Genomic DNA, 23,199 nt, shown 5'->3' with positions numbered 1-23,199 from the left:
GAGGGCGCCTCTAGTCCTAGCTACTGGGGAGGCTGAGACAGGAGAATCGCTTGAACCTGGGAGGCAGAGGTTGCAGTGAGCCGAGATTGCGCCACTGCACTCCAGCCTACACAGAGCGAGACTCCGTGTCAAAAAACAAACAAACAACAACAAAAAAAATTGTCTACAAATGAATTTCTTATGTAAGTGTGCAGGATGAAGGGCTGGATTTAACTGTCTGGAGTTGCTTATACCAGGGCCATGGTGCAGTCACCTGAGCCGCATACCAGGGCTCAAGGTCTCGTGTTTTAGAGGCACCTGGTTGAACACTTGTGATGCTGCACTGCAAAACATGGATAGCAAATTTGAGCTCATTGGTAAAACTCTCTGACAGATGAGACGTGCTCAGATTCATCATTTTGGCTAATTAAAATAAAGAAAAATTACTAATTCTCGTGTGATAAAATGCAAAGATCTGGGCAATCAAACCATAGTGTAATTAACAATATACTCAAAGCTGTGTGGGTTTTCCCCCATCATAGAAGCTATTAGTTGTCTTTTAAATTGGATTTTTGTTTTATTTTCATCATCTCTTTCAAATGTATCTCACCCCAGCATATACACTCTAAATATATAAAAGCAGGGATGCTATATAAAAGCAGTGAGGAATTTAAGTGGCAATATTTAGAGTGCTTACAAAAGTATTGGGTTTTGTTTTTTATAAGAATTTGAAAGATGCCTTTCAGTAATGAATGCAATTATGCCTACGCTACGATGAATAAAAGAAACCAAATGCACAGTACTAAAGTGACAAGGGAAATTACTGAAATGAATTTAAAATACAAAATTCAAAAACAAAAAATAGCATTAAGTACTTGTAAAACTATAAACTCTTTTCTGTTCCCCTGCCCCATTCCACTTTACCCCCAGCCCCTCTCTTTACCTCATTTTTAAGGAATTGTGTCCATTTAAGAAATTCCTCCGTTTAAGGAATTGCATCAATTCCTAAAGTCCGATGACTTATATTTATTTAATACTGGTTTTGGATATGATTTATTTTCCCAAACTTAATAGTGCCTGAATATGCCCTATTCAGGAACATGCCCTACAAGGAAGGCCAGTTTACAGAGCACACTCTATGGCGAAGTATAGGGTACAAATATAAATTACACAAGTTTCCAGTTTATAAACAGGGGAGTGTTCCATAAATGTTCATGTCTATACATTGTTTGGAACTCAGAATTCTTTTCTCCTAAAGAAACTTCATTAACCATGATAATTAGGTGCCCCGCTGACCCTCTAGACCCTATTTAACTAGGCCTTATCTGACAGGGATGTGCCTAACCTAAGTGCCCTTTTTGGTTGCACCCACTTGGGGGATGACAGTCCCACAGATTCTCTTTCCCCCAACGTTAACTAGACATTGACATGTTCACTCAGGTAACCAACCAACCACCATAATCTGTGGAAAAACACATTAAAGAGAGCACAAAATTCCATCTCCTTCACTTCCTCCCTTTCCTTTCTCTGATGTCAACCAAGGACAAACTTTTGAGAGCAGCAGGAGAAAGAAAATGATGGATAAGGATCCCTTTTCACTCTGAGAGCCTCCCATTCCCAGTGGCCACTCATGTGTTGACCAGCCAAATTAAATTTGTGATCTGAGGGATGCTGGATGTTGAAAACACTTGCCCTCTAAAATGTATCATCACAATCACTCAAAATATAGGTCAATAACAAAGGAAGAACTTTATGAAATTCAAAGGTGAAGGCAAAGCGCCAAGAATATACACACAATTCAAAATATTTAAGTTGTTTTGACATTGTAATGACGTACGAATAAGAAAAATGAGAAGTGTTTTTCATCTTTTGTTACTGCATGTTCTACCTTGTCCTCTGTCTCAAATCTCCCAAATGACCACAGAAAATCTATTGCAGAGCAGCGCTGATTAGATCTAGTGCAGGAAGTGACACCATCGTGTGGACAGTCATGGAGGTGTCACAGGAAACAGAGGTCAGAGGAGGGTGTTCATAGAGCCTAGGGATCTGGGCTTAAGCGCTTATTGCAGGTCTTTCAAGGTGGGAAACTGATTGGAGTTGAGCAGATTAATGACGTAGTAGTTTGGGGTCAGTGGACACAGTGAGACAAAGTCCTGAGGAAGCCTTCATAAGCAAACTGTTGTCTTATACAAGAGCTATTATTGCCCAGGTGAACCGTCTGATTTCCTGTTAAGAGAGATGGCTACTCAGATGAGCAAACTGTCTGGTTAAATTATTTGCAGGAGTTTCTTGAAGCAAACAGTGAAGTTATTTATTGCTTTACAAGCTTATCTTCCAGGGCAGAATTTTTCTGGAACAAATAATTAGGTCTCAGTGGTCTCAGTTCTCAGCCCCAGTAGGTAGGCTGTGTGTATGCAGGTGCTTTCAATTCTCATCTGCAGCCAAGCAGCTGCTTGGATTCCTCAAACATTCCAGGCTTTGGCCTCTTTGATTACAAGCCACCTCCTCTTTTTCTTTTTTTATACCTCTTTGGTTGCTCTCTGCTCACTTGGCTCTTTCTACATCTACTTGGTTTGTTGGTGTGCGTCTTATTTCTTCTGCAAGCTCCAGGAAGGCAGAATCCCTGTCTGATTCATTTATGATTTCTCTATGGCCCCTGGCGTTACGCATAGTAAGTGTACACTCAAGAGTTGTTCGATGAAGAATCAATGAATGTTTGCTTGGAATTCACCTCCGGCCAATAAGGATAATATTATTTGTGAAATGAAAATTTCTGATTGTGTCTCATTATCAATGAGACTGATTCTTCCCTGGCACCTCATTGGAAGATGGATAGTCTCATAGCCACTAGAAGTTGACCCAGCAAGGATGTTTGGATTAATACAGCAGCTGCAAAAAACCAGAAAATACCAATCTGCATCAATTTTAATATAAATTATGAAATCACAGCTATCTGAGCTTCATACACACTATGCTGAGCTCCTAAAAGATACTTCGCGTCTTCTGGACTGGTAACTGCCTTATCTACAAGTAAGAAATTGAATAGATAATATTTCATGGCTTCTTTCAGCTCATTCTGAAAGCATCAAAATTTACAAAGTTTCATGCTATACTACTCAGATAAGTTATGTCTACTAATTAGTGGTTGTATTGGAAGGTTTTCCTTCTCCAGACTACATTCATGCTCATATATGTTCACAAACTCAGGTCTATACGTTATTGAATTTTTATTCAGTCTTTTCCAAGGTTATTTTTAGATGTACTTTAAAGTTTTCATCTAGAGTTTTTTATTATGAAAAGTTCCAGACATCCAGTTAGATATTTAAAGTAGCATAATCAATGTCCATGTACACACTACCCGGCTTTGATGACTTCATTAGTTTAGTTCTTTTTCTGCCTCGATTTCGCCGTCTTTAAAATGGGGATAAAAATAGTACCTGCCTTATAGGGTTGTCATGAGTATTAAATGAATTACACGCATAACACTGTAAAGAGTGTTTTGTTCCTACTAAGCATCATAGAAGTATTAGCTTTTCTTTTTAACAATTATTATAATACACTTTAAGACAGATTTGAATAGCAGTGCCCTTCTATGGTCCTGTTCCTCTTTCCTCTTCCCTTGAATTTGATACATACTTCAGGGGCATTTATCATTTGCAGGCATTATTTTATATTCTTAGTATATTTGCGTGCATCGACATTGTTTAATAGATTCTCTAAACTTTCTGTAAATGACATTGCATTGTGCATAAACAATTGCAACTTTTTTCTCAACTTTATGATTTTGAGATTTACGTGTTTTGATACATTTCACTCTAGCTAACTCATATTAACTCAATTCCTAAAAATCTGTGCTTCAGTGTCATGGTCTCAATAAGAAATGAACACTTAATTTTACATTAGCCAACCCTGCCCTTTATACTGTTGTATTTTCTTTTTTCCACACAGTGCTAATGACCATCCAAAATGTTACATCATTTACCTACTTATTAGTTTATTTTTACTGTCTGTTGCCCCTTTAGAATGCAAGCTCCAATGAGGGATTTTTGTCTGTTTTAATTTTTCACGGCTGCGACCCAAGTGTCCTAATAGTGCCTGGCACAAAGTGGGTGCACAATGGCTATTTGTTGAATGATTTTATCTCTTCTCCTGTTGATGGTCATTTTAGGTGTGTCCTTTTGTTGTTGCTGTTATTACAAAAATGTTGCAGTAAATATTCTATTACATGTCTCCTTGTGTAACCATGTAAGTTACTCTCCCGTGTGTATACCTATAAGTACATTATTAGGTGGAAGGTGAGTATCTTCAAGATTCTCCTTAACTGGCTTAGGATATCTTGAGACAGCAAGTATTGGCTACGGAGAAAGAATGCATGAATAATCCTTTATAAATAAAAACCCATCAGCAGAGAGAAAGGATTAAAAAAAGCTTGGCTTTATTTATGAAAACGATAATGCTTTAAACTTGATTCTATAAAGTCCTGCTGCTGACTGAATGCAATTGCTCTGTCGAGACAGCTTAGTGAGTTTTCCATGGATCCTATTAACGCCTGGCTCTCAGACTAATTCAGAAATGGCTACTTCAGCACAGTGTATGGCAACCCTAATCAACCCAGCTTAGCTGGAGTAGCAAGCCGCCCCACTGGATTCCTTCACTGCTGCAGCCCAGCTGTGGCCCATGCTCTCTGGCTTGTGCTCAGAGGTCAGTGTTCAGTCTCGCTGCATTGTCTTTGATCACATTGAATCATCATTTATTTTTGATGCCATTTTGTCGTTAGTCGATTTCCTTTTCTAAGTTGTACTTAGGGGGGAAATAGAAGGTTACTGTAATTGTCAAGCCCACATTAAGGATTCTAAGCTATAGCCGAGAGAGAAATTAATCCTCAAAGCGTTTCACACCAAACAGCAGCAATCTGCAAATTGCAGATTATTTGTGTCATGTGGCCAGTGCTAGGAGCACATCAGAGAGCTGAAATCCATTTCCATTTCTATCCCAAGCCTGGGTGCTCACGATTTTCCATTGAACCCAAAGGATATCACAATTGCTCCTGTGATGATTTGCAAAGAAATTAAAAGAAAAAATAGTGATCAAAGACTCATGTGGTTTTTAATGCTTCTCAATGGAATATATTTTCCAAATGAGTTTTCCCTACTTTACAGCGTGATTGTTGAGGAAATTCACCAAAAGCTTTCTGAAAACATTATGGCTCAGTAATCTCTCAAAGGTATTTGTTTTGTTTTGTTTTGTTTTGTTTTGTTTGGGGTTGCTTTTTCTCAGTAGCTGTCAGTGACTTTGGAAATGCTACACAACTTTGTGACGCATTTTCATTGAGGAGCTTCCCGGTTAGATGATAAAATGACCTTTATGGTATAGCAACAGAATGAAAGTAAATGTTGATTACAGATACTAATTGAAATATAGAGCCCGGTTTCGCAGTTGTCCTTTAAAATAAGATTCAATCCTGTGTTTATACGCTTTTTAACAAATTGTCTTATTCATTTTTAATACCAAAAAGCTGGTATTCATTGAACACCAATGAGCTCAGATTTTTAGAAAACACAGGCAAGAGATGAGTGAGGGGTTTAATAGCTAGAGGAAAAACACGACAGAAGAGCACAAACTTGTGAGTACGGCATGAGGATGGCATGGAACAAGGTGACATTCTCTTTCAAATTGCCAAGGACAGCAGGACGGGCTTTAAAAGTGGAGTCCAGGACAAGAAAAGAGGGAAAAGATAGAGAAGAATAGGCTCTTGTCAAGAAAGGTAACACAGTGTCAGTAGGTAAAAACACTACTCGATTCCTGTGTGTTCTGTTTTCTTGAGCAAAGAGAATATTTCCCATGTTAGAAAGGACAGAATAACAATTTAAGGAGAACCTTGTGCTTAAGAGAAATGATGACATAATATGGCATATACAAATATTTTAAATGCCAATAGATGTCCAGACACTTCTATTATAGTCTCAGAGATGCTGCCGGGAATCTTTGAGATAAAATAAAGAGTTCAGAGTTCTGGAGATGACTTTTTTAGCTTTTCAGAATGAGGAAAAATTGAATCTCAAAAGTTGAAAAGCAGTGAGTTTGATACCAGTTTCACCCATCAAACACCCAAAGAAAAAAATCACGTGAGCGCTTACTCACCAATTACATCAGGAATACTTATTACATAAAGTAACATGCAGTCATTAAGAGTCAACGCAGATTTACCAAAAATCAATGCAGAAGAACCCATATGTGAGGGAGGTGATGCTTAAAGGGCATGGAAGGATCGGACATGGTCTCTGTTGCTCCACATCCAGAAGTAGTACTGTGGTTTTTATTCGTCAGGCCCATTTTTTCCTCTCTGCCACCTCCGCCCCCTCCACTAACGTTTTCCTGTCTCCCTACGCGAATGCATTCTGTGGGCCCGTCTTGCAGTTCCAGTTTTGTTATTTTTAAGCCCCATCTTCACACTGAGTTTATATCTGGCCATTTCCCACACTAGTGTCCCTGTGATGAGCACAGTTTGCAGATAGCCGTCCACGGTCTTCTTAAATATCTTGACGCCTTCCAGCTCTTCTCATCTAAGTCTATGCTGTGTCTTGTCTTGCTTGTTGTTTTTTTGAACCTACCAGTTGTTTCAAGTAATTATCTAGTCTTCTGTTAAAGATATTTATATATGAGCTATCATCAACATCAGTCCTTTCACTTGTATCTTAGGAGACGGCCAGAATACAAATTCTGAAGATAAACTAATTTACAATTGTGTTTCTTATTTTATGCAGGATTAAAATAAGTCAAAGCCATTTTTCTCAAGTTTGAGTGACATAAAAGACCACTTGTAAAGAAACAAAACATTCTCCAAAACACCCAAGGTTGAATGAAGTTATATATATATATACATATATATATATATATATATTTTTTTTTTTTTTTTTTGAGACGGAGTCTCGCTCTGTCGCCCAGGCTGGAATGCAGTGGCGCAATCTCGGCTCACTGCAAGCTCCGCCTGCTGGGTTCACACCATTCTCCTGCTTCAGCCTCCCGAGTAGCTGGGACTACAGGCACCCGCCACCACGCCAGGCTAATTTTTTGTATTTTTAGTAGAGGCAGGGTTTCACTGTATTAGCCACGATGGTCGCAATCTCCTGACCTCGTGATCTGCCTGCCTCTGCCTCCCAAAGTGCTGGGATTACAGGCGTGAGCCACCGCGCCTGGCCGAATGAAGTTATTTTTAAGACAATATGTCTTCAATGTGTCTAGATATAAACTGAGCTATAAATACTTTATGCTTATACAACTAGAAGGCCCAAATAAAAACATATCAATTAAATATAACTGAAAGTACAAGACCAAAATATTCTGATGGACTCTATCAATTTAATACGCCAGAGGCTGTCATTTTACTGACACTAAAGCAGTGCTTGGGATCCGAACAGGGCCCTGACAAGTTGGCCCAGATTCAAATGTTCCATCTCAGCAGGCCTGGGACCCTGAGCTGTGGGCTGCCTCCCTTCCCCCACAACTTCTTCTGTGACTCTACCCTTCGGACACTCGGCCCCAGACCATGGGACGTCACTGGCAGGGGAAGCCTCCCTTGCCTTCTATCCACTCTTTTCTCACTCATTTCAGGAAACTAAACTTTGATGACTTGCTCCCAAAGAGATCCAAAGCGCAGGAACTGACTTGAGGCTGAATTTCACAGCAGTTTTTGTTTGAACTGAAGCCAGTCAAATGATCCAGAATATATTTTTACTATTGTTTAGGTAATCATCAGAATAGCAACCCCAAAATCAACAACTTCTCAAAAAGAATCTTCAGCCTGCAAGTCTCCGTGGCCTCTAGTTGGAGAAGCACTCAGCTCAAGCATCTGTTTCTCACTTGAAGGATCTAGTTTTCCTTCTCTACAGTACCAGACATGCCTGTGAAAGCTAATGTATTATGTTTTCCAGTAAAATATTCACTTGGATTATTTATTTATTTATTGAGACAGAGTCTTGCTGTTGTTGCCCAGGCTGGAGTGCATCGGCACAATTTCAGCCCACCACAACCTCTGCCTCCCAGGTTCAAGCGATTCTCCTGCCTCAGCCTCCCAAGTAGCTGGGATTACAGATGCCCGCCACCATGTCCAACTAATTTTTGTATTTTTAGTAGAAACAGCGTTTCATCATGTTGGCCAGGCTGGTCTCAAACTCCTGACCTTATGATCCTCCTGCCTCAGCCTCCCAAAGTCCTGGGATTACAGGTGTGAGCCACCATGCCCGGCCAGGATTTTTATTTATTTTCTTGGTGGCATCACCTGTTTACACATGTGTTTAAATTTGGTTCACATTTTTGTAATCTTTTGTACTACTCAGTAAACATTTATGAAGCACTTTCTCAACGTATGAAATGTTATATAATGTAGGCTAAAGCTATGTTCCAGCATTTTACATGACCATAGAATTTTGGAATTGGAAATAACTCAGTGTATTAGTCAGGCTTCTCCCAAGAAACAGGACCTTTCTGTCTGTAGGATCTATAAAGAGAAAGAGACAAGAGGACATTTACTGGGGGAAGGGCTCACACAATTATGGTGGCCAAGCAGTCCCGCAATCCGCCTTCTGCAAGCTGGAAAACCAGGAAAGCCTTTGGTCTAATTCAGTCTGTGTCTGAAGGCCTGACAACTAGGGGCGGCAGGTTTGGGGGTCGTGTATGTGTTGCAGTCAGAAGGCCTGAGAACCAGGAAATCTGATCTTTAAGGCTCTAGAAGAGAAAGAGCATTCACCGTTCTCTGCCTTCTTGTTCCGTGCAGGCCCTCAGTGCCCTCAGTGGATGGGACGATGCCTGCCCACATTGCTGAGAGTGGATCTTCTTGGTCCACTGACTCAGATGCCAGTCTCTCCCAGAAACTCTCACACACCCACCCAGAAATAACATGTCATCAGCTATCTGGGCACCCCTTAGCCCAATTAAGTAGACACATAAATTCACCATCATACCCAGTAAAATTCCTCTCTAAAATATCCTGCATAAGTATTCATTTAGCGTGTGTTGAAAAACCTGCAGTTACTGTCTTATAAGGCAATTTATTCCATTTTTTTCTGTTGGTTGAAATCCTACTCTCTGAAACAATGCACAAATCTAATCTGTATTGTAATGAGCACCTTCACCTGTGTGAATACGGGTTTTCTCATTCCTCAGCCTGCCCTCCCCCAGACAAACACTCTCAGGGCTTCTGACCACTCTCACATCACAGTGCTGAGGAATATGAGAAATGGCTCCATAATTTAGTTGATATGTCCTGCATACAATCCAGTTTCCTTACTAGGAAGTTCAACAGATTATATAATCCATAGGTCTTATCTCAAAGAAACAGGTTTTTATATCAATTTTGTTTCCAGAGAGAATAATATAAATAAGCCAGTTACAGTGGCTCACGCCTATAATCCCGGCACTTTGTGAGGCTGAAGTAGGAGCGTCACTTGAGCCCAGGAGCTTGAGACCAGCCTGGACAGCATAGTGAGACCCCATCTCTACAAAAAATTAGGAAAAAATAAAAAACTTAGCCAGGCTTGGTGGTGCACACACCTGTAGTCCCAGCTACTCAGGAAGCTGAAGCAAGAGAGTACCTTCAGCCAGGAGGTCAAGGCTGCAATGAGCCATGATTACACACTGCACCCCAGCCTGGAGTTAGACCCTGACTCAAAAAAATAATAGTATAAATGACTACAACCTAATATCGAGGAATAGTTCTATTGAAAAGACAGGGATGCAACACATTTTAAATGATATTAAGCATATACTGGCCTAAATTTTATATATCTATACATTTGGGCCTTGAACAATGTGAGGCTTAGGAACACCAACATCCCTGAAGTCAAAAAGCTATGTGGAACTTTTGACTCACCCAAAACTTAACTACTAATAACCTACTGTTGACTAGAGGCCCTTCCTATAACATCAATAGTCTATGAACACGTATTTTATAGGTCATGTGTATTATATACTATATTCTTAAAGTAAGATAGAGAAAGGAAAATGTTATTAAGAAAATCATCGGGAAGAGAAAATGTATGAACTATCCATTAAGTGAAAGCAGATCGTCATAAAGGTTTTCATCTTCATTCTCTTCACAGCTAGTGGCTGAGGAGGAGGAGGAGGGGGAAGGGTTGGTCCTGCTGTCTCAGGGGTAGCAGAGGCAGAAGAAAAATCTGTGTATAAGTGGACTCACAAAGTTCAAGCCCATGTAGTTCCAGGGTCAACTGTATTTTATTTTACATAGAATATTTATTATATATGTTATATTATTATATATAAGTATATATATTTAGGCCAATATTTATATTAATTATATAATTCTATAAAATTATATATTTACATATATAATTTATATATGTGAGTTATATAAAAATATATATAACTCATATCTACACATTAAATATAATTATATAATATTTTATACATATGTATTTTAATTGTGTATGTGTGCATATATATATACATATATATATATATTTTTTTTTTTTACCTATTTACTTACTTTGTTTTACAACTGAAGAAGGAAAAGGTGAAAGTCTGAAGGAGCTTGGATTGATTGGGTGGAACGAGAAAATGATAGGCACCAGAACTGCTGGGGCCTTCTCTCTTGGTCCTTCCGTAAGATGCCCTTTCCAAACTCAAACGCAAGATCTAATAGGTCTTCACAAAGCCTCTTGACAAAACCAGGCAAGGTACTAACCGCCAGCTGAGCCCCCCAAAGAATGGATGTCTAGCTACCTGACCTTTGCTCTTACCTCTCAATGAGCAGGCCCCTGGCCTTGATGGTGAGCGAACAGGACATGATGAATAAGTCAGAGCCTGTGGTCACCAACTCCCCTACTCCGGCCCTGCGGAATCCTGGCTATATATGAGGAACCAGTGACATGCTGGACATGTTTCTAAGAACCAGAGTGGCATGACATCCTAAGGCCAGATCATAATCAGAGGGGAGAGAAAGCCTGGCCAGAGTCACATGCAACTGTTTTCTAAAGAGGTGCGGTTGGAGGCCAGGCAGCGGCCATAGCTCTTTTGAGGGTTTGGCTTTTTTTGTGGTTGGTTAGATGTGTGTTTTTCAGGTACACGTCTGTGTCCTCCCAAAAGGCAACACTGGCAGTTGATAGTCATAACTGTATGTAAGAACATATAACCACACAGAGTGAAAATGACGTTTTTGTGATTAATTCTTCTTTCCAACAGCTGGCTGTCCCAACTCCTTGATTAAAGAGCTCCATCACTTCAGGATTCTGGGAGAAGAGCAGGTGAGTGGGCATCTCAAAGGCTGCATCAGACTGTCATGAAAGATAGACGCTAATGAGACAGTTTGGGCTCCCCAGGGAGGCCGAGTATGTCTCCTGACCCTGGGCGCCCTGAAATGAGGAAGAAAACCATGCTGGAGATATGTGTGAGGACACTTTTTTCCTCTTCTATCCATCAGACCTGACAGGTTATTAATTGCTACATCTGCTATCTGCCAGTGCATTTCATCTCAAGACTCAAGCAGGAAGCAAGCACTGCATAGTGGCAGATGAGCAAACAAATAAATGCAGAGATGAATTATGCCTGAGGGATCGATGGTCATAGACATTCCTAAGTTGCTGTCTGTGGGTGGATGTGTGAGCTTTTTTTTTTTTTTTTTTTTTACCAGGTTTTTGTATTGGGTGTTTGTTATCTGTATTTCATGGCAGCCTTTTGTATGTGGGTATGAACATGTGACGTCTATACAAAGGGTGACCATTTGAAGTGGATTATTTAAATGCTGCGTTGTGCTCGGTGAGGCATGTCATAATTTAAATAGATATGCTAAGTAAATAATTCAGGGTGCTAAATATTATATATATGTACACACATATATAGTATGGAATGCTTAAAAATACGTTTCTTGATCCCTATATGGAACTACAAACTCTGTATTAGTATGTTAAATCTAGGTGTCAAGTTATCCTTAAAATACACTAAAGAGTTGGCAAAAGGCTGATTGACCTAACTTCCAGTGTTATTTATTTTATTTTATTTATTTTTTGAGACAGAGTCTTGCTCTGTCGCCCAGGCTGGAGTGCAGTGGCATGATCTCAGCTCATTGCAAGCTCCGCCTCCCAGGTTCACACCATTCTCCTGCCTCAGCCTCCTGAGCAGCTGGGACTACAGGCGCCCGCCACCACACCCAGCTAATTTTTTATATTTTTGGTAGAGACGGAGTTTCACCGTGTTAGCCAGGATGGTTTCGATTTCCTGACGTCATGATCCGCCTGCCTCTGCCTCCCAAAGTGCTGGGATTACAGGCGTGAGCCATCACACCCAGCCCAGTGTTATTTATTTTTACTCCTAAAGATTGTCTCTGCCAACTTTGACCAGGAAATATGCAAATGGAGATGTGGCAGCTCACTTTCATCAATGAGTTTTTGGTTTGTGTGTTTTTGTTTGGTGTATGTATGTGGCAGAGTAAAACTGCCCATTTCCAATATGAGAATAAAAACAAAAGGATTAGTAAGGAGAGGATAAGAAACTGGAATCACTGCCACATCCTGGAGTTAGAGAATTACAGTACATTCCCTTCATTTTTCTATATTGTGAGTTTCCAGAATAGCAGGCATAAACGTATATTCAAATACAAGTGAAATCAGTTATCCCGTATTGCAGGTAAAAGTTGACAACTGACTCTCCCAAACATAACTCCTTGTGAAGACACCTGCATCTCACAGCCATTTTCCAGTGAAAGCCTAAAGACTTCTTAAAGCAAGAATCACTGGTTGTTACCCTGACAGTTCTGCTCAGATAATAGAGTCTTCTCTTCAAACTTGTACCGATATTTGCAGTGTTTCCATTTTTGTTTTAGAGTCCATGAGTAATTAGTAAGGAAAGAAGCCAACAGTAATCATCTCCTCAGATCTGCTTTGTAAAGGTCAGGCCACTTTGCATTCTCCTAGAAATTTAATTGAGCCATAATCAAAATTAATATCACTACGATTAGTTTTGGCAATATAGTGCATCACAGCAATATTGATCTCTATTTCCTAAAACACAAACACACGCGCACACACACACACACACATGCAGACATACACACACTTCCTTCTTTCTTTCAGCTGATACTTACTGAGTACCTACTATGTGCTATATACCATCCTAGGTTATAGGGATAGAGGAGTGAAAAATCTCCATATTCTACTTAAAGAAAACCATATTATATACACATAAACGCATTTAGTGTATATTATGTTAGATGGCTATCATTGCTATGGAGAAAAAGGAAATGAAAAAGGACAGCGCTCAGGTGTGGTGGCTCACACCTGTAATGATAACACTTTGGGAGGCCAAGGCAGGCATATCATTTGAGGCCAGAAGTTCGAGACCAGCCTGGCCAACATAGTGAAATAGTGAAACCACATCTCTACTAAAAATACAAAATATTAGCCAGGCATGGTGGTGCACGCCTGTAATCCCAGCTACTCTGGAGGCTGAGGCATGGGAAGCATTTGAACCCAGGAGGTGGAGGTTGCAGTGAGCCAAGATTGTGCCACTGCACTCTAGTCTTTGTTACAGAGCGAGCTTCTGTCACACACACACACACACACACACACACACACACACACACACACACACACACACACAAACAAGGACAGTGAATACTGGAGGAAGAGGTGAAATTTTATATAAGGTGGTCAGGGAAAGTTTCACTGAGCAGGTGACAGGTGAATAAAGACTGAAAGGTATCCAGAGAAGCCTCATGGTGACATCTGGGAAAGGCGATTTCCACAGAGTGGATGAAGCAACAACAGAGGCTCCAATGTGATCATGTGCCTGGCTTTAACATTCATAATAGTCCAGAAACAAGTGTGACTGGTGGAGGGGAGGGGAGGAGGACTGAGCAAAACAAAGAGGGAGGACCACATTGCATAAGATAGGGTTGCAATAAAGTGGGAGGAGGCCAGGTGTGGTGGCTCACACCTGTAATCCCAGATCTTTGGGAGGCTAAGGCGAATGGATCACCTGAGGTCAGGAGTTTGAGACCAGCCTGACCAACATGGCGAAACCCTGTCTCTACTAAAAATACAGAAGTTAGCTGGGTGTGGTGGCGGGTGCCTGTAATCTCAGCTACTCGGGAGGCTGAGGCAGGAGAATTGCTTGAGCCTGGGAGGCGGAGGTTGCAGTGAGCCAATATCGTGCCAATGCACTCCAGCCTGGGTGACAGAGTGAGACTCTGTCTCAGAAAAATAATAATGATAATAAGGTGGGAAAAAAATCCAGGCAGGTATCATGACCTGGGAGCCAAAGGAAGAAGGCATCTTTAGGAGGAGGAATCATGATCTGTGTCCTATGCTCAGCAAGAAGGACAAGGATGAGAAATGAACACTGGACTCCACAATGTGGAGGTCCTTGGTAACCTTGACCATGGACAGTGAGGGGAAAGCCTGCCTCGAATGGATTCATGTGAGAGGTGAACCAAAGAGTGGGAGACTGCAAATACAGACATTTTAATTTTGGCAACTGGGAACTTAGCTGAAGAGGAAAGCAAAGAAATGAGGTAGCTGAGGGATGGAGATAAGAAAATGACCTTAATGGGAAAAATTGCAGCATGTCTATGTACTGATGGTAATGATTCAGTAGAGGAATTGGGAGATTGATGATGCAGAAGGGGGAAGGGAGAATTCAGGAGCAGTGTCCTTGGATGTAGGCATGGGCTTGGACAAGAGAGTGGCCAGTTCCGCCTGGTAACAGTGGAGGAGACAGAATATGCAGGCACAGACGTATGAGCATTGGATTTGATGGTAAACCTTCCGTAGGGTCTCTGCTGGTTGTTTCTCTTTTCTTGGTGAAACAGGAAGCTAGGACATCAGCTGAGAGTACAGATGGGGGAAGAGTTTTAGAGGGAAAGGAGATGTATTAGTCTGGTCTCACATTGCTATAAGTAAATGCCTGAGACTGGGTAACTTATAAAGGAAAGAGGTTTAATTGACTCACAGTTCCACATGACTGGGGAGGCCTCAGGAAACTTACAGTCATGGCAGAAGGCGAAGGGGAAGCAAGGTACCTTCTTCAAAAGGCGGCAGGAGGGAAAAGTGCAAGCAGGGGAAATGCCAGCCAATTATACAACCATCAGATCTTGTGAGGACCCATTCACCATCACGAGAACACCATGGGGGGAATCATCCCCATGATCCAATCACTTCCACCCTTGGTCCCGCCCTTGACACATGGGGATTATGGGGATTACAATTCAAGATGAGAATTTGGGTGGGGACACAGCCAAACCATGTCAGGAGAGGATAATGAAATTGTCATTTAGGAGGATGAGGAGGGAATAAACTTGGGAAATGGTTGAATTTGGAGTGAGGTCAATCCACTGGGTGTTTTTCTGACATACTCATCTGTGTAGGCACAGATGCAGGAAAGGCACTGGCATTGAAGTTTTGCGGTCAAAATGTAACAAAAACAAGAGGGAGGCTAAGAAGCTGAGGGTGGATCTCATCTTACAGTGTTACAACAACAGTGTAAGCTGAGGGTGAATCTAAGGGAGTGATTACGACTGACCATGAAATTTCAGCTGGGCAAGCAGAGAACCCAGATGAGAGAGAGGACAGGGAAAGTTGGTTACAGATGCCAGTGGCTCAAAGAACTTTCGGGATTTGAGTACTAGAGGGGTTGAACTGGACAAACAGGCATTGGCCAAAGAATGAAAGACTTCACATCGAGCTTGTGGAGGAGCTGCATGGTCAGCACCGACGAGGTCGGAGGAGGCCTAGGGAGGCTGTGTGTCTGATTTCAGATGGAGGACAAGGTGATGAGAGAAGTTGAGGTCATGGAATTGGGAAGTCGGAGAGTTGGGAGTACCACCCCTGTGCACGCTGAGATCTTCCAGAATTGCAAACTGAAGATTTGAGAAATGAGAGAGAGAGAGAGAAATGGATGTCAGTAGCTGACAGCAGAAGGGGAAATAGTGCATGGTGTAGGCTGATGGGTTGAAATGGAAAGTTGGAGGGCTTTAGAAGGAGAAATGGAAAATGTTTTACTTACAACACTGTAGAGCAATGCTTTGTGGTACTGGGATTGCAGACACAAAAACATTTGAGGGTGCTGCAGGCGAAGTACTGTTCTCGGGTACACGCCTGTTTCAGTTAGGGAAGAATGTAAGAAAAACATTGAGAAAGCAGATTGCAGTCATAGGGCAGTTACTGCTGATTGCCCATGAGTTCCCCAAGCATGGGGGAAGGGTCTCGGGGTTTGGGGCAGCTGGAATATGTGGTAGGAAAAAGGATACACAGAGTGGATGTGGAGCTTGGGGCTCAGCCTGGAGAGTTGGAACAGGAGTCAGGCATTCTTTGGTGACTGTCATGAACAGAGCATATCAGTCAGGGATGTTTATATCCTGATTATTCATGACAAGACCTACTGGCCTCTAGGCAGATGGTGGCAATGAGGCTCCCGAGAGGAAGCAGAGAGCTCTTGTCCCAGCATTCCTACCAGCGGTGGGGGCAACTGCTCCAGGAGCTGGTGAAACTCTTGGGATCTCACTGGATGCTTGAGGCAACTGTTATCATTTGATAAAATAAAATGTTTATATTAATGTCTGTTACAAGCATCCTTGGACAAATCATTTTTGTTTCTCTAACTTAGCTTTTTGTAGACAAGGGAGAGGGAAGCTCAATCATCTCTTAGAATATTTGTAAATAAATAGGTTGCCAAGTAAGTTGCAAATATTGTGCTATACTAAAATTCCTCTGATTTTAAATGCTGTTTATATTCCAGCTTTACATAGTGGCAACAAAATAGACAGTAAAGTAAGCATAATACTCACTTAGTAAGTGAGTTGATAAAACCTACAAAAATGCTGGTTAATTACTAATTCATTACTGTATGGCAGAGACCCACAGCAGACGTCTAATTTCTTTGTATGTGGTTCCTTTCTGTTTTCGTTGATCTTTAGTAGGTATCTTGATTTTTTAGATTTGGATTAAAAATTAAACACTATGTATCATTGCCTTCCCAAAATAAAAATAAACTCCTTAAAATAATACATTTATATTAGCTTCTTAGCCCCTTCTCTGATTTGTGTTCACAATTCATATTCATAGAGCACCTTTCAACACTCCTTCCCCCTAGTCCAAATTCTTTGGCAAAGACATTATCACATTGTAGGAACCTAAAGTCACTCTGCAGTTCCACGTGAGCCCTTCAGAAATCAGGTGTGATGTCTGGAGTCAATAGGTTTGTAGGGCCTTTGAACCAATTGCATTTCAGAAGTACCTCCATTTATACCAGCTTCCTCCACCTTAGGTTTAATCACCAAAATGTTATGGAAATAACCTTTATCCATTCAACAAAAATGTATTGAATACCTTCTTGTACTATTATTGTGCTAGTGTTGGATAAAATAGTAAATGAGGAAGTCACAGTTACTGATCATAATTGATGCTAGGATGAAAACAAATAGGGATGTCACCTACTTTAGATGAGGGGTAGTTGAGGAGCCCTGAGACTAAGCGTTGAGGGGACACCAGCTATTGAAGGAGCTAGCATTACGGGAGTGGGCAGAAGAGCATCCCAAGCAGAGGAAAGCACACATCCAGTGCCCCCAAGGAGGTGAAGAGCTTGCTTTATTCAAGACACTAAATTAAATCAAGGTGGCTGGAAAATACTGAGCAGGAAGGACAGTGCCAAAAGATGAAGGCCACCTGGACCAAGGACGCCAGGGTTAAGCATATGGGTTTTGTTCTGAGTTTAGTGGGAAATCCTTGAAGGTTTAAGCAAGGGGTTAGCATTATCCAAATTACATTTTGAGTATGTCAATCTTGTTGCAATATGGAGAGGCTCTGGATTAAGACAGTTGGCAGCGGAGACAAAAAGAAGTGAATCTTGAGAGGCAGAATTCAAGGACTTGGTGACTGACTGGCTGTGGGTCAGGGAAAGGAAGGAGTTTGAAAGTTCTATTTGAGATGAGCAAAATGGGGCAGGTGAGATCAGAGGCATGGGATCTGAGCTTCAATTCTGAACACATTTGCTATGCCTGAAGCATGGAGAAGGAGGTAAGTTGGGACTTGGATGTGTGAGTGGGAGCTTGGAGGACAGTGAGACGTGAGGTCCGAGATGGAGAGATAACTTGGGAATTACCAGCATGTAGAGGAAATTTTAAACCCATGGGGATTCTCAGAAGAAGCCAAGAAAGGAGAGACCATGATTGGATGAACCCTAAGGAACACCAATGTTTGGAAATTGGGTAAAGAGCAGCAACCAACAAAGGAGACCAAGAAGGAACCTCAAGGAAAGTAGAAGACAATCCAGGGCCATATGGTGTTGAGGAAGCTGAGAAGGCAAGAAGGCGGGCCTTCCGGAGGAGGAATGGCAATTTGTGGTGTTGAGGAAGCCAAGAAGGCGGGTCCTCCAGAGGAGAATGGCGATTTATGGTGTTGAGGAAGCCGAGAAGGCAGGCCTTCCAGAGGAGAAATGCTGATTTATGGTGTTGGGGAAGCCGAGGAGGCGGGGCTTCCAGAGGAGGAATGCTGATTTATGGCGTTGGGGAAGCTGAGAAGGTGGGCCTTCCAGAGGAGGAATGGTGATTTATGGTGTCGGGGAAGCTGAGAAGGCGGGGCTTCCAGAGGAGGAATGGTGGTTTGTGTTGAATGCTACTGAGAGTTTGCAGAAGATGAGGTCAGGGAGCGTCCTTCACCTGTGGCACTGTGGCAAAAGTCACGAATGACCATAATGAGCAGTTTTGGCGGATGCGTAAAGACAGGAGCCAGAGTTTTATGGGATGAAGAGTGAACAGAAGGGGAGGATAATTCCTTCTAGAGGGTTTGCTATGAAGAGAAAGAGAAATGCAGCAACCACAAGACAGTTCTTTAAAGATTGAAGGGCCAGAACTTGTTTTACACTCACAGGAAGGATTCCATAGAGATGAATTACCTGGTAATTTGAGAGAGAGATCCGAGAACTGAAGAAGGGAAGTACTTTGGAAGGGAAGAAGGGCTCAGATCCAGCAGAGAGGGAGGAATCGGCCCCTAACAGGAGGAAGGCCACTTTTTGTGTTGTGAGAGGGGCTGGAGAGGGTGAGTGCAGGTGCAGGTGTGTTCATAGTTGCAGGGATGTGAAGAGGAGAGATGCAGTATGATGGCTCCATGAAGGCAGATGTCATTTTTCACTGCTGTGTCTTCCACATAGAAGAGTACTTGACACTTAGAGTGTGCTTAGGAAACATCTGTTGAGCACATCAGGACATCAGCCATGATTCCTCTCTCCTCAGTGAAATATAAAGTATGGATGGCTAGAGAGAGGCAGGTCCTACCTACATTGCTCTTAGGGACCAAAAAATTGGTGCAACTCCAAATAAAAGTAATAAATTCATTTTCTTCTATAACTACTTCACTATTATCCTAATTCTACTAATTATCATAACTATTACCAACATTTATAAAAATATTTCTTACCCTTGCTATGGAAAAACTTCTATCTCCTATGCTTTTGTAACTATCCTCATTTCATCTTTTTTATTTCACCCCTTTTTTCGGCGGGTTGAGGGGAAGAAAGAAGAGAGAACATGTCACTAGAGAAACACAATACAATCTTGAGGAAGTTGTAAATGCCCATTTGAAGTTTGTGGTCCATTATTTAAGAGAAAGCCATCATGCCATTGTGTTCAGCTGCAGGGGTACACGCCCAGGGAAGGTGGAGGTGATGTTTTCCAGGCCTGGAATTTTGCCATCAGATAAAGAAGACCACGGAAATCTGTGTTTTCCAGGCAATGCTTCTGGTGGTAGATGACAGAAGCTGTCAGACCAGGAAGGAAGGTGGGCCTGGAGAGGCCCATGGCTGGAGAGGAAATATGGGGCCAATTAATTAGACGTCTTGATGAAGTTGAAGAATTTAAGCAATGTTCATACTTTAGCAAGAGATTTGGAAAGATAAGAGGTGATCATCAGAAAGAGACATATTTGGAATTGGGATTTCAGAGGTGGTACAATTTCTCAGGATGACAGAGCCTGGGGATGGACCGTGCGAATAGAAGGATGAGAAAAAGGTCAGCAGGATGAGAAGGTAAAACAGAAAGAATAGATTGATGGTGGCTTATTCATACAGCAGTTCAAGTCCCCAGAATGATGACAAGAATCGGGGAAAAGGTGAGAACAGCCTGAAGCTACAGTCTTCAAGAATGAGGGGCTGCGTCCAGGAGATCAGGGGGCAGCAGTGAGGAGGTGAGGGTGAAGCATGGGTCTCAAAGGAGTGGTGGGTTTTACAAGGGAGAGGAACCCAAGCATTTGGGGGCATCGTTAAGGAGCCAAGGGACAACCATCTTCACCTCTGGCCTTGAAAGATGTGAATATGAAATGAAAAGCAGCCTTCACTTGAAAAGGTTGCAAGGGAGATGGATCAGTTTCAGTTAAGTCAGTGTGGACAGGGAAACCTTTCAAAAGGCTGATTATACAGGGCAGTTAGTTTATCATGAACAGGAATTTCAGGGGACACAGAAAAAGGGCTTAGGAGAGAGGGAAGCATGGAAATTGGCTGATATTAGGAAACGTATGGACCCATATGGGACTGAGAGTTTGGGTGATAAGAATGACAGGAGCTTGAGCCTCTGAAGCAATGATGTGGGGCATGAGGGATGCATTGTGATGATCTTTGGAGGGACGTAGGTGGACATCCAGAGCACCTGGCTGTTGTTACCTGTGCTCAGGTGTGCTTTGGCATTAAGGCAGCTTCTCGGCTTTCACCCCAAAAGGCTTCCTCAGTGTTAGAGGCTTGTCCATTTCAGATAGTTATAAATATGAAGCCATCTAATACAATCCAGATGATTTTAAAAAATATTTTGGTTCATCCAAGTTCTAATTAGATCATTAAATGCTCAGTGGAGCTAACCCATTTCACTGCCCCACCCGTAGCCTTACACAAAACTTCCAGACAATGACATGTCACCCTTCCCTCAGAATCACCTAGAAACCATCGCAGTTGCTTCAGGACTGGACAAAGGGCTTCTAGAGAATAAGCAGAAGGAAGAGAGGTGAAAATACTGAATTCAGGGAAAGAAAAAGCCTAGGGAGCCAGGAAGGAGGATGGTGGCAGTGACCTGTGCCCCAGCTCCTTTGAAGGAAGGCAGAGGCAACGCTCATTTATCTGAGGGGCAAGTCTCTTGGATTTGCAGATTTAGGTGCTATCCTAACGCTGTTTCTCTGGGACAAGAGCAAAGAGTGAAATAATTTACAGCCACAGACAACCCTGCTTTCTGCAGTGTGCTCCATCAGGAGACGCTTCACCATGCTGTTTCCATAGTCTACAGGAGTCTCTGAAGTCACATCAGCTGTAGGAATTCTTGTGAGGAAAACAGCCTTTGTAGCCCTCCCCTTCCAGTGGGTGCTGCTCCGTGTCACACATGGAGAGGGGACAAGGAAGCCAGTTGATTTGGATCTCTTTTCCAGAAGATTCCACAACTACTAGAAGATGAGATGCTTTTTGGCATTGAGTCACCTGAAATATCTGGAAAAAAAAAAAAACCAAAAACTTCTTAAACTGTGCTTCCGGATATGATCTGTTGCTTGTTTTTTTTGTTTATTGGTTTTTTTTTTTTTTTAGGTCTTGTTTGATGTTGCCTCTTTGCATTTGATTTCAGCCATCTTGATAGTTTTTTCTATGCAATTAACAAGGTCCAGCCCTTTCTGTAGCCAATTCACTTCATCAGTAGCTGACAGATGTTCAGGGATGAAGAAAACATTATTAGCAACAGAATAGAGAAGAAAAACAGCAGGGTCATGGGGGCCACCCCTTAGGCTGTCACAGATGCTCTCAGGCTAACTACCTGCAAATGAAAAAAAAGGAAGATGAAGATTACTGACAATCTAAGGAGTGCTTCTTTTTTGAAAAAAATTTCTAATGCATATAGAAAATGGGACATTATCTGCATAGCAAGGAGAAATGGCTAAATCATAAGCTGATGTTCCTCTCTGACGTTATTATAGTTTTTTTATTCCAAAGAGGAAGTTCTATAATAAACTATTTTTCATTAGTTTCTAAAAGATGACAGGGGAATAGTGAGCTGAATTTTCTTTTTTCTTTTTTCTTTTTTTTTTGAGAAAGTCTCATTCTGTTGCCCAAGCTAGAGTGCAGTGGTGTGATCACAGCTCACTGAAGCCTTGAACTTCTAGGCTCAAATGATCCTCTCACCTCAGCCTCCTGAGTAGCTGGGACTACAGGTACATGCCACCATGCCCAGGTAAATTTTTTTTTAATTTTTTGTAGAAATGGGGTCTTGCCGTGTTGCCTAGGCTGGCCTCAAACTCCTGGTCTCAAACGATCCTCCCACGTCAGCCTCCCAAAGTGCTTGGATTACAGGCATGAGTCACTATACCTGACTGAATTTTTTTTAATAAAAGGGAATAAGAGAAAGAGGCAGCTGGGTATTGTGGAAAGCGTGGTCTTGAAAGTTTCAGCCTTAGTTCTAATGCAGCACTGTGGGTTCTCTGCCTGTGTGGATGTCAGCAAAAGATGGCACTTCTTTGTGGCTCCGAGGCCACATCCATCACTTCACAGAGTGGACAGAGAATTAACCGAGCAGCAAAGTGTCGGTGCCGTGGTTTGGTTCACAGCAGTAGCTCAGTGAACAGAAGCCTGATCAGGACCCCTCTGCTCTAGGAGGGATTGAGGGAGAAGCCCAGGGAGGGAGTCCCCGAAGTGCTTTTGGCTGAGATGTAACAAGAGCTATAATTTATGGAGTGGTGTGGGGAAGCAAAGGAGACCCAAGAGCTGTACCTGAGTGCCCCCAAAAGGATACTCTGGGAAACACTATGACAGCACAAAATCAACCTCCTTAGCTTGGAGGACCTGAAAGGGGGCCACATAGCTCCTGGATGGCTGGCAAGCATTGACTCATTTTGACAGAACGTTTGCCATTTTTCTCAGACTTGAGTTTTACCTAGGATCCCTGTACTTCACATTTCTTGTAGTTTTTAAAATTAGATTCTTTTTTTCTTTTTCTATGAAAGCATGCAAATTAAGCATCAGAATGAAGCAGCCTGTCCTCTCCTACAGAGGAGAGGCCTTTTGGATGGTGTTTCAGTGGTGGGGGATGTTTACGCTTGGTTTCCCCATAGCCACACTTCTCAGGTGACTACCCATGTTCCTTTAATGTACTTAACATGCAGTCAACAGCCAGCAAGAAAGGGGAAGTTCACTGGCCCTTCTGGGGCTTGAACGTGCAACCATTCCTTCATGATAGAACACTTTTCTACCCAAATACAG

At 42.0% G+C, this 23,199-nt stretch overlaps 1 protein-coding gene across 4 annotated transcripts in view; it reads left to right on the top strand.

Annotated features, from left to right (window-relative positions):
• PRKN (parkin RBR E3 ubiquitin protein ligase) overlaps positions 1 to 23,199 on the top strand; it is a 1,379,176-nt gene that overhangs the window by 1,142,653 nt on the left and 213,324 nt on the right. For all 4 annotated transcript variants that reach the window (XM_055391408.2, XM_019029889.4, XM_055391406.2 and 1 more), the window contains one exon: positions 11,176 to 11,237. In XM_055391408.2, coding sequence (XP_055247383.1) covers positions 11,176 to 11,237 — 62 coding nt within the window. The remainder of the gene's footprint in view (positions 1 to 11,175; positions 11,238 to 23,199) is intronic.

The sequence above is a fragment of the Gorilla gorilla genome, chromosome 5 (assembly GCF_029281585.2).
Source record: "Gorilla gorilla gorilla isolate KB3781 chromosome 5, NHGRI_mGorGor1-v2.1_pri, whole genome shotgun sequence".
Lineage (NCBI taxonomy): Eukaryota > Metazoa > Chordata > Mammalia > Primates > Hominidae > Gorilla > Gorilla gorilla.
Note: the sequence above shows the minus strand (reverse complement) of the source record. Positions and strands in the feature narration are given on the sequence as shown.